Below are 12,321 nucleotides of genomic sequence, written 5' to 3' on the forward strand. Positions count from 1 at the left end.
ACCACTGAGCCACCGCGGCCCCTAAAAGTAGGTGAGCCACAAAGTACTTTTTAATATTTAATGTGGGTCGCGGTAACAACGAGTTTGAGAACCACTGACATAGTATATAGCTTTTATTGAAATGTATTGTTTCTTACATAAATTCCACAATTTTTATATTCGATTTTCACCTAATAACTAGTAAAAATATTTCAACTACTTTCATCTCTAACCCGTTGCACCCTTAAAACTACTGTGAAGGTATTTGCGTCATATTTCTCCTTATAGACGTAGAGGGTGTGCCATAATGTATGTATATGGTGTTTGGCTGATTGTAGTATTTGTTATTCTGGACAAAAAGTTTTAATATGGCAACACTGTGTAGCCTGAGAGTGGGGTTAATGTCACTGGACTTAGAATCCTTAGTGTATGCCAGAATCCTACTGGACTTAGAATCCTGCTGGACTTAGAATCCTTAGTGTATGCCAGAATCCTACTGGACTTAGAATCCTTAGTGTATGCTAGAATCCTACTGGACTTAGAATCCTTAGTGTATGCCAGAATCCTACTGGACTTAGAATCCTTAGTGTATGCCAGAATCCTACTGGACTTAGAATCTTTAGTGTATGCCAGAATCCTACTGGACTTAGAATCCTGCTGGACTTAGAATCCTACTGGACTTAGAATCCTTAGTGTATGCCAGAATCCTACTGGACTTAGAATCCTTAGTGTATGCCAGAATCCTACTGGACTTAGAATCCTTAGTGTATGCCAGAATCCTACTGGACTTAGAATCCTACTGGACTTAGAATCCTTAGTGTATGCCAGAATCCTACTGGACTTAGAATCCTTAGTGTATGCCAGAATCCTACTGGACTTAGAATCCTTAGTGTATGCCAGAATCCTACTGGACTTAGAATCCTTAGTGTATGCCAGAATCCAACTGGACTTAGAATCCTTAGTGTATGCCAGAATCCTACTGGACTTAGAATCCTTAGTGTATGCCAGAATCCTACTGGACTTAGAATCCTTAGTGTATGCCAGAATCCTACTGGACTTAGAATCCTTAGTGTATGCCAGAATCCTACTGGACTTAGAATCCTTAGTGTATGCCAGAATCCTACTGGACTTAGAATCCTTAGTGCATGCCAGACAGGATGGCGGAACGGTTGTCTCTGGAACAACGTTTGCAGTAGTCGACGTGGGTCTGTGGAGTGGCCAGCTCGATCTCCCGATTTGAATCATCTGACCTTTTCTTATGGAGTGTTTTAAAGGACAAAGTGTATCAACATCATAGATGCAATTAGGCCAAACTACAAGAAGCTATCACAGAAGAGTTCCATAGGATACCAGTATGAGTTTGTTAAGCTGCTTGCGACAATGTCACTCTTCGTCTCCAGGCATGTATCGATTTTGATGGTGCGTCGGTGGACCACGCCATGGAGAACAGAGATTAAAATTCTTGTAAGGGAAGGCATGAGAGTAATTGTTTATGTTCAAGTTACGTTGCAACTTTCTTGACCGCATAATTATGGGCCACCCTGTGAATCATTATTTCAATATCAAATAAACATATTTTTTTAAAAAAATGCTCATAATATTTTTGAAACGTCATGAGAATCATTCATTTTTTGAAAATATGTCAAACATGGTCGTCTGCAGCGTGGGCAAGAGGGGCTATTGGCTCCCGAGCATTTTCGAAAAAAGACTCAGTTTCTGGAAATGAAGATTTAAAAAATTTTAGATTTTCTTACTCACTTACTAAAATTTCTAATATATTTAGTGTAGTTAATATAAAGTTAAGCAACGTGGGTAAATAATTCTTGCCTTATATGAAGAATTATGTGCATCAAAGTGTAAATATTCGTGACTGTATCTTTCCTTTGCTCCCCATTCCTTGGGGAAAGAAATTCTGAGCAGCTTTTCTAGATCAAAATATGAAAAATGACTTACAGCAATTCGAAGAAACACTTTTTTTGCTATTTCGTGGAAGCGCATGCTATAAGGTGTGTGTTGAGTTCGTATGTGTAATAAATCGCTGAGCTTGTATGGGATTACAAATTCTACGAATTAAAATGCAACACTAAATAAAAATATATAACATCTTATGATCCAAGAGTAAGGCAGTTTGACGCAATGCAGGAAGTATATCCCACACACGTTCGTAAGCTCCACTCAGTCTGGAGAAGCTTAAAAAAAAGCTATGGTAATATCTAGGTACAGACCGGAGCAGTTCTTGAGATGAGAATAAAAGAAAACTTTCCAGTTTCCAGCCAAGTTAATAGCATAGATGAACACGCAAAACGTTTCTGTTACACTGTACGTGTATTATAATAAGTGGTCTTGCTTTCTAGTAACTGCTCTTTACAAATACTGCTAATGTACATTCGTTTCTCTGCGATAAAACCAAGAAAATTATATATTCTCTTTAAGAAGTTCTTTATAAGGTAATAATATTTATTTACTAAAAACGTATAAGGTTACAACTTAAAAATGCAGAATATGTTTTATTACATATATATTTTTTTTTTAATTTGCAATATGGTTCAACCGTGTCATCAAAACTTGTAACCTTAAGTTAACTCATTTTCTGATGTCATACAATGTCGACATTTTGAACAGCAACAAGGGTGTGTTTATACATTCCCTCAGGGGTTACTTTAATGTATCCCTGTCATGAACCCCTATACTCATCCTTAAATGTAATATAACCTTATCAAAGGGGACATGTTGGGTCAAAAACTTCCACATTTTGAAATTGTTTATAATTTTAGACTCATTAAAAGGAACGAGATGGATCTCCGAACTTCTAAAGGTGCATATCCTCGTTCTATGCACTTCTCCCGGATTAGCTAATGCACTAATTGCCTTGGGGGGGGTCCTGTGCACCACTGAACTATGGTCTGTTACCAAATTTTAGAGAGGATGGTCTTATGCATCCTTGGACCATGGCTCCTAAGCCAGGGACCCACGGGCTCAAAAGTGCGGCCAACTGTCCCAAATTCTGCCTATACTAATATGGCTTCCCATAAGATTACATTAGGATATTTTCCGCCATCTTGACCTTTTCAAATTAATTTAACCCTATGTTGAAACGCTGACAATATTTTCGTATTGGCAATGCCAATATGGCTCCTCATAGAGATTTTATTATGATGTATCGCCATCTTGTCTATTAAAATTAGTTATCCTTTGTGTTAAAGGTTGAGATCATGTTTCTTGTACACAGTCCAAAATGGCTTCTTTTCCCACGAGTTACGAATTGCTTTACGTTTCTCACATAGCACCGATTTTATTCAAAATAGACCAAGTACTATTTCTTTACGTAATTTACATTTTCTTTCTCTTTTCTTTATTTTCCAGTAAAGTCAGTGAGGAAATAAGGAATTTATCAACCATGCCGCCATTTTGTGTACCATATCACCGACAAATCTTCCCTTTAATTCCTGTAAGTAACAAAACACTGTAATATTGTGCTTACACCAAGAAAGTTATAAAAGAGAGGATTTGCCTATACAACAAAATCATGAAGCCATACGTTACGATTTCACCAGCCCCACTCTGCCTGCTCTAGCCAATAAGATCACAATGTTTTGAGCCAATATTCATGGCAAAAACGAGAGTAGCCAATCAGATGATGACGGAAAGGAGAGTAGCCAATCAGACGTGCCGATTCTCGGTTGTTTTTTGGCTTCATTGAGTTAATAGGTTGAATATAATATATGGACAGATCCTCTATTTTATAACATCCTTGGTTTATATAGTATGTAGTTGAACAATTGTCTCACTTCTTCAAATATATAATACAACCTCGATTTAATGAATTGATTTTTTTCTTAAATAGTTTTTTTTTTTTTCATTAAATGGTTTGTTATATAAGAAGTGAGCATCATGAGAGAGAGATTCATTAAGATGAATAAAATGTTATTATAGTATTTAACCATATACATCAAAATACCGGGTGAATTCGTTATGATATTATATTCCTACAGCAACATATTTATAGACATGCGACAATAATTTCGGACATGAGCGTACATTCTTATACAAAAATGTTGTCGTTTTCTGTTATCTAGTACAGTAATACTTCCTCAGCATTTATTTGTATTTCCGATCCTCGCCTTTACTCTTCCTTAAGTAGTCATCCTTTAGAAGAAATACTATATGATGCTGTAATTCTCATAACGTTTTTTTTTTTTTTCAGGTTCCACTCCACGCTGCCAATCTGTACGACGCCGTCATTATTTACGCTCGAGCGTTAACAGAGGCCTTGCGTGACGGAGAAGATCCACGGAACGGAACGGCCATCTTGGAAAGAATCAGAAATCGGCCTTATCGATCCGTTCAAGGTCATGACGTAAGTGATTCTATCTGAATTCATACTTTCATTTGATTCAACTTAATGTACAGGGTGCATATAAAGTATGGGAATTAAGGCGTATATGACCTTAACACAATACTTGTAAATATGTCTACTAGACGTCCCAATTTATGTCGGGCAGTACCTCTCATTTTGGTGACACGAAAACATCCCTACTTTTTTAATTCATTTATTTTATTTTGCACAGTTATCGTTATTTTTCTTACAAAACTTATAAGATGCATTGTTAACACTATAATTTAAATAATCGAAAATGCATATTCCATACAAAAGTATTAAGATTTTAAAGAAGAAATACGATAATTACTCTGTGGTGGTTAAGGTTACCAACTTTTGAAAACGGAAATACCGGATACCCTCCTACACTAACGTATACTTTTAAGATTGTGATATCATCGGTCGTCGAAAACGTAAACACCCTGAAATTGGTTACTTCACATAAAATAGATCGATTCGGAGTTCGAATGTAATAACTTTAGTTACTTTTGAAGCATTCATTGAACATACTTATTCTAGTTTTGGTTGAGTCGTCACATGTAATTTTTGTAGTCGACCATCGTATTTAAAACAAGAAAACAAATATAATTGGCAATATTATTATGGCATGCACAAAATATTCGAACCAGGGATCCCACGCAACAGAGATAAGCGCTCTACCACTGAGCCACCATGACCCACATCATTAAATTGTAAACTTTCCGATTTCACGCTCTGAAAATATGGTAGCTGGACAGCCTCTATATTACTTAAAAATGGGAAGCTTCACAGCATCCATACCGTCCTACCTCAATCACATTGGAAGTGAACTTAAACACATTTAAATGTATATCATTTCTCACAGAATAGCAATAAAAGCCAGCGTTTCTAAAATTAAATTGAAAGGAATGAACAGAATGAAGTTTAGTACAAATGATTATCAAAATAATGGAAACAACGGTACATTGCACCTTTGTAATAAATGTGTGATGTGGTATCACTGAAGATGTGTTGCAGCACCTGCCTGTTGTCCTAGTGCTCTAGGTGATTGTCTCTGGTACGTCATGCGGGAGTACACAATGAGGCGGGTCGATTGTTGTGATACGAAATTCAAGGCCTCTCTGAGTTTCTTTCTGAGTTTCAAGTGGTGGATACTTGGTTAATTAGCGCAAGTGTATCTAAGTTGGCCAGTGTATCAGGATATTGCAAGAAACACTGTACAGAAAAGTTGTCTCATGATTGGGATACAAAATTCATGGTAAAAAAAACATCGCCGAAGTATAATAGTGCACAAAAAAGTAGTCTCAGTGATTGGGATACAGAATTCATGGTTAAAAAAAAAACATCGGCAAAGTGTAATAGTGCACAGAAAAGTAGTCTCAGTAATTGAAATACAGAACTCATGGTTAAAAAAAACATCGGCAAAGGATAATAGTGCACAGAAAAGTAGTCTCAGTGATTGGGATACAGTACTCATGGTTATTAAAAAATCGGCAAAGTGCATGTGTGCACAGAAAAGTAGTCTCAGTGATTGGGATACACTGCTCATGGTTAAAAAAAAAAAATCGGCAAAGTGCAATTGTGCAAAGAAAAGTAGCCACAGTAATTGGGATACAAAACTCATGGTAAAAAAAATCGGCAAAGTGTAATAGTGCACAGAAAAGTAGTCTCAGTGATTGGGATACACTGCTTATGGTTAAAAAAAAATCCGGCAAAGTGTAATAGTGCACAGAAAAGTAGTTTCAGTGATTGGGATACAGAACTCATGGTAAAAACAACATCGGCAAAGTGTATGTAATATTGCACGGAAGATTAATCTGTGACTGGGATCTTCGAGCATTTACAACGTTATCACCAAGGACTATAAAGCGAATGTGTCAGAAGTGACTTCGAAACTCAATCAGTAGCCTGTTGCGACAATAACAGTGAGAACTGAATTGTATAACCTCAACATCAGCAGTCAAGTTGCAATTTCCAAATCTGTGATAACTGTCAACAACGCTTTAACGCTATAAGACAAAAAACCAACAGTAAGATTTTCTTACCGAAGCAAGCTGAATTAAAATGTTTATTTAAGTTTCGAAACTTAAACTTAAAACTTTTTTTTTTGGTTTTGTTACCGTTAGCAACCCCAAATTAAAGTCGGGTATTTTTACTTTAAATAGGGCTTAACATATGCTATACAGGGTGTTAAAAATTATGTCACAATATTTTGGGATCAGATTCCTCACATTAAAAAAAAAAAAAGGCTCATATAGACCTCTGCTCAAAAGTGAATAGTTTCGGAGCTATAAGGCGCAGAAAACGTGAAATAAGTAAACTTTAAAAGTTCCTAGCTCCACTACTATGAGACCTATCGTAGTCAGGTTAAGACATCACTGAGGAACTGAGATGTGAACTATCAAAATATCCATGTTTAAGAATGCTCCAGTTCTTGCACAATGATTCTTAGAGAGGTAGATGAAGAGTGATCAAGTACTTCCAAACAGCCTCTCTAAAAATGATTGAGCAAATACCGCAGGTTCTGAAAGATGGATATTTGGATAGTTTACATACTAGTTCCTCTGTGATGTATTGACCCGACTACGATAGGTCCGATAGTAGTGGAACTATGGACCTTTAAAGCTCATTTTTTTTTTTTTTTACGTTTTCGGCACCATATAACTACGAAAGTATCTATATTTGAGCACAGGTCTATATGAGCCTTTTTTTTCAATGTGAGGAATCTATTCCCAAAATATTGTGAGAAATTTTTGTAACACCCTATATATGCTATTTCTTTACCAAAATGCTGGCCAGAAGTTAGTATTCTAATAACTATACTAAACGAAGTATTATTGCTGCAGATAAAATATCAATATTCACTTCTTAGTCACGCGTAACTCTTTTGCTTTTCAATATAACTTAGCTAATATTTCTCAACTCAGACAAACTCTACACCCTTTGATCCAAATTCTCGAAGTTCACAGTTCAATCCTACAAAGTAAGAAATGCATTTTAAACTTTTAAATTATAGTGAAACCTCTACTAATGGACACCTCTATAAAGCGGACACCTCCCATAACAGACATATTTTGTAATCTCCAAACACTGTAATACGAAAAAGCACATTGGCAAACCTCTCTATAGCGGACACTCTCTAGTACGGACACGGACAGTCTTTCCTGTCTTTTATAGGTATTATTTACCTCCGTATTACGGACTCTTTCTCTAGAAACAAGTTGAAAAGTACAGTAAAAAATAATACATTTTTTGTGATTCATACGTGTGTCAGCAAGGAAGCACATGAGGGTGTGACATTTTGCCTCCTCAACTGTCTGCTCAGGAGGAAAGGTCTCCGTTTAAAAACATCCTCATGTTCTTTGCTTGCATTCTACTCTCACCTAACGTGTTTTAAATACAAAAGTGATTGACAGTTACCCGCCGTTTGGGATGATAAGTCATTCTATTGTCCGCTGGAATCTCTAACTAAGCAAAAGACAAGTTTGGTAATTTTTGCCCGCGGGTACGCATATTGTTTCAAAACTCATTACTGGACTGAAATTAACTCACAAATTAAAGCAACACACCGAAAACGTGGTAAGTAGCGATAAGTGTAAAATGCAGAGAACTATAACATCTTATTCCCATGTTGTGCCTCGAACATAGGGAATTGGATGACGCAAGATAATGCAGACACAGTAATATTCGTACATTTTGGTAATATTCGTAAATACATGATTCATGCAAAAATATTTTTCTAATTGCACAATACCTTGTATTAATTTACGTAAGAAGATATTGAAACCTCTCTAAGGCGGACACCTCTCTATAGCTGACAATTTTTGATTCCCCACCGCTGTCCGCTTTAGAGATGTTTCACTGTATTTTAAAAATTGACTTTTTTTCTCTCTCTCTTGCAGGGGTTCATAGATGCCAATGGTGATGCAGAAGGGAATTACACGGTGGTTACCTTATTTGGCGAGGAAGGAAATCTCAGTGTGCAGCCTGTTGGATATTTTCAGTACACAACCGACAACGAAATTCCAGTAAGAGAAAACAGTATTACCTTCATTCTTTATAGAAAAATGTTCTTTTGTTGTTGAAATGTTTCAAGATGTCCTGTAGCTACAACTTATATTAGTAAGGATTAACCCTCGTACAACTAACGGAGAAGGGGTTACTTTGTACTGTGGTGTAATTTTCTATTCGGGTGTAATATTTAACTCTGTTAGCCATAACGTCATTAGCAAATGTAAACGAACTATCTTGGCAAGAGCATTGGCTAACCAAAATGCCTGTCACTGCAAATAAGATACACCTTTAGTTAAATTATGGAAACATAAATTTAAATTATGTATAAAGGGTTGCTAGTATATTTACAATGATTTATTGAAATATGATATGACAAATTAAATGAAGTTACAAAATTAATAACTAATTAATGGCGATAACAAAAGTGAAAGCTAGTTAATTGAATATTTATGAAAGTGAGAATTAGATGGGAGACATTTCCTATTACATGGTAAGAATCTTTAACATTTCCTCTTGAAAATCACAATTCAACATTTATCCATATTATAGGATAAGTAGAAGAATAGTCACTTACAATACTATTCGGCAGAAGAGACCAGAAGATCCAACCTTTGATGGGCAGGAGAGATCCATCTCTATGTTCCTAACGATGGAGACTTCTTCAAAACAACTACCTTGCCTCTCCACTGTACCAACTGGACCCCGAAGCAAATTTGCGGCAGTCTTTTATATCAATCGTGTAACTGTGGCTAAATTCCTCTTAACCTATTTCTGTTGTGACCCACTCACCTACAGAAGTCACGTAGCATAGAACAATATTTAGAACTTTACTGTTAGGTGGAAACTTCTGGTCTCTTCTAACTCAATGAACATAGAGAAATAAATCAATCTCTGGTTTTTCCACCTGTATGAAAAATATTTAAAATATATAACTTTTTTTTCGACTGTGATTTTTTTTTACCGCAGTACCCACCAAAGTATGTCTTTTTGCAATTACTCTTGTAATTGTTTCTTTAAAATAGTAAAAAAAAATGTTATTGCACAACATGTTTAGCTAAAGCGTATACCTTACGGTGGTGCAAACTGAACGTTAATGTGCCTCATAAATTTGCTATTTTACGTCGGTGGGTACAAAGTAACCCCCAGGGGGTAAAAAATGGCTCTGAAAAGGTAGGGGGACGTATGACGTAATGCCGTGTCCCGTACCGATGTTTGACCGGTAACTTTTTAGGAAATGGGGGACGCATAGATATATTGTGTAAGTGAGATAACGGCGCCCCGCCGCGTTCCCCCTCATTTTTACCCCTGCCTTCTCCTGTTGGTAGGAGATGTGAATAACATTTAGAAGTGTCACTCCTAGATGGCAGTATCGTAAATAGCTGTATCCCGCCTTTTCTGAATTTGGTGGTTAGTCTTCACTGCATTAGTGTGACTCATAAATTTGATATTTTAAGTTGGTGGGCACAAAGAATAACCCCCCCTTCCCCCCGGTAGGAATGTGACTGACTGACGAAGTGTTCACATTCACGTGTTCAAGGAATGACGCCTCCATGGGAACTGTCAAGATTAGGCGGGTCCGAACTTCATACAGATGGAAGTAAGGAATGATGCTCTAACACAACACTGACCATTTTACTCCAACTGTTTCCATTTATGAAATGCTATAAATTCAGTACTTTTTTTTTATCACATCTCGCAAAGAAAAGAATCACATGCTTATAAAATATATATTTCTAATTCCAGGCCTTCAAATATTTCAACGAAAGCCGCCAAATTCAGTGGGTAGGAGGCAAAGTCCCTGTGGCGGAACCTGAGTGTGGGTTCGAGAATGAAAACTGTACAAACGACTGGAGCATCACAGCCACACTTACCGTGGCTGCGTCTCTAGTTCTGGTGGGAGCTGTCTTCGGGTTCAGGTAATAAATTACTAACAAATACGTATGTGTAAACATTTCATACCTACAGAAATAGTTCTATGCAAATTAATTATGAACTTTACAGATAGCTATGTGTCATTAGAACTGGAAAATAAACGTTTCTCTTTGTTATTCCATTCTTATATGCTAATCAGTGGCGTAGCAGCTGCCCCCGCAACCCCCGCAGTGCGGGGGGCCCCGACGTATAGGGGGCCCCGAAGTCTTGCGATGATTAAAGATTTAAAGAAGTAGAACTTCAATCTTACTTCTATCGGCTTTACAACTAGGGCCCCTTCTCTATACTTTGCGGGGGGGGCGCAAAAGTGTGCTACGCCACTGACGCTAATGCATATAATATAGGAGTGATACGAAAGAGAATATTCCTGGTAAGTTGTTTAGATGAGAGATATTCCTCCTTCGCTATCAAGAGCTATGATCATGTTGTTGTCTCACAATCTACATATTCATTTTATGCATTTGTTCACCATATAAATAATATTGAAGACATCGATCGTATGATCTTTCATATTGTAAGATTATATAATAACTTTACAATTGAGCAATATACTCTCCATCTAAAAAAACAATTGCAGGTACAGAAATAATAACCAAATTGATCCAACACAGATCCTTGTGGAATCCCAAATTTAAACAACACAAAAATAATGTTTTGTCATATTTACAGTTTTATTTTGAATCATACAATTTGTGCCTATTTTATAAAAGTAGAATCTGAACAGTTTAATTACTTTTTAGCAGTGTTTTGCCTTTAAAAAGAAAGAGGTACCGGTATTACCTGACCAGGATAGCAGTGCGGTTTTGGAAGGATGGCGCTGCTGTTGTGTTTACATCAGTTTCTTGGCAAGCGCGGTGGAACAGGGGGAGCGGAGAGTTTCACTCTGCAGTGTATCCAACTGTTTTTAAAAGTTTCAGTTTGGATGTTATGCATAACCTAATCTCTCCGCTTAATAAAGAACGCCGTAAGTTTATGTGGTTGAAGTGAACCATTCCTGCAATAATGCAGATGTATTGTGAATAGTGATATATGAATGGAAATTACCAATTTAGAACAACATAGCACAATTGACACTTCAGTGAGCTTCTACCGTGGATTAAGCAGATTGTATAGAAATTGATTACGTTTTATTCGATTTCATTATAAAACAGGAGCAGCCTGTAAAACGCTGCTCGTTACTTTGTTCGCAAGTAAATATGGAGAGTGTATTTTTGTTGTAGTTGTTTTTTGCTTGTTACTTAAGATGTTCTGCAAATAACTTCAATAACTTTTGAAACTGTTTGTCTTAACTTGAGCCAGGGGTGGATCCAGGCTGAATGTTTGGTTGGCGGTCGTTCGAAGTCAAATCAAGGTAATAGTGTATTGAAGAAAAAAAAACTTTAGAAAAAGAAAAGTAGCTATTGTCTGCAATTCCTAGAAAAGAAATGGCCACCTGCGATTTCAAAGGTGGACGTTTTTTGAGCAAGAACGCCAATGTAAGTAATTTCTTGCAATTTATTGCTTTATTTGACTTCTACAACGTAAAACAAAAAAGTAGGCCTATCTATTTTAAGTTTTATTTTACATTTATAATACAAAGGTGAAAATTCTTAGGTTTTATTTTTAAAATAAAAAATGTCCTATTCTGTTGGGGGGGGGTACCAATTGCCTCGATTGCCCGCCCCTGACTTAAGCATATGTGTGAAGCGGTTTATTACGAACAGGGAAAAAAGAACTGTGATAGATTGATTACAAGTAATCCGGTTAGAAACATTGCTGCTTGCAATTTAGTTCCAAAACCGGCCGCCCGCACTCGTTCGCTGGTCAGGATATACTCTTCACGAATATGTTATTTACAGTTTCTGATTGGTAGCGAAGGGCGGGCTCTAAATCTAAACAAATGGAAGAAGTTAGATTGTTCTGTCATATTTAGGTGGTATTACATAACATAGTATACTCTTGTTACAATCTTCAAATCGATATGAATTAAAATATTCATTTATTTTGTTTATTTATTTACGAAAATAATTCCAGATATAGATGAACGCCAGTTTACACTG

General features: G+C 36.6%; 1 protein-coding gene across 1 annotated transcript in view; it reads left to right on the forward strand.

Moving 5' to 3' along the window:
• Gyc32E (Guanylyl cyclase at 32E) overlaps positions 1–12,321 on the forward strand; it is a 423,433-nt gene that overhangs the window by 337,403 nt on the left and 73,709 nt on the right. Inside the window, 3 exon segments of the mRNA XM_081732832.1 lie at positions 4,184–4,336; positions 8,239–8,364; positions 10,094–10,266. Of these exon segments, the coding sequence (XP_081588958.1) occupies positions 4,184–4,336; positions 8,239–8,364; positions 10,094–10,266 (452 nt within the window).

Source organism: Thermobia domestica, chromosome 11, assembly GCF_964235325.1.
Source record: "Thermobia domestica chromosome 11, izTheDome1.hap1.1, whole genome shotgun sequence".
Lineage (NCBI taxonomy): Eukaryota > Metazoa > Arthropoda > Insecta > Zygentoma > Lepismatidae > Thermobia > Thermobia domestica.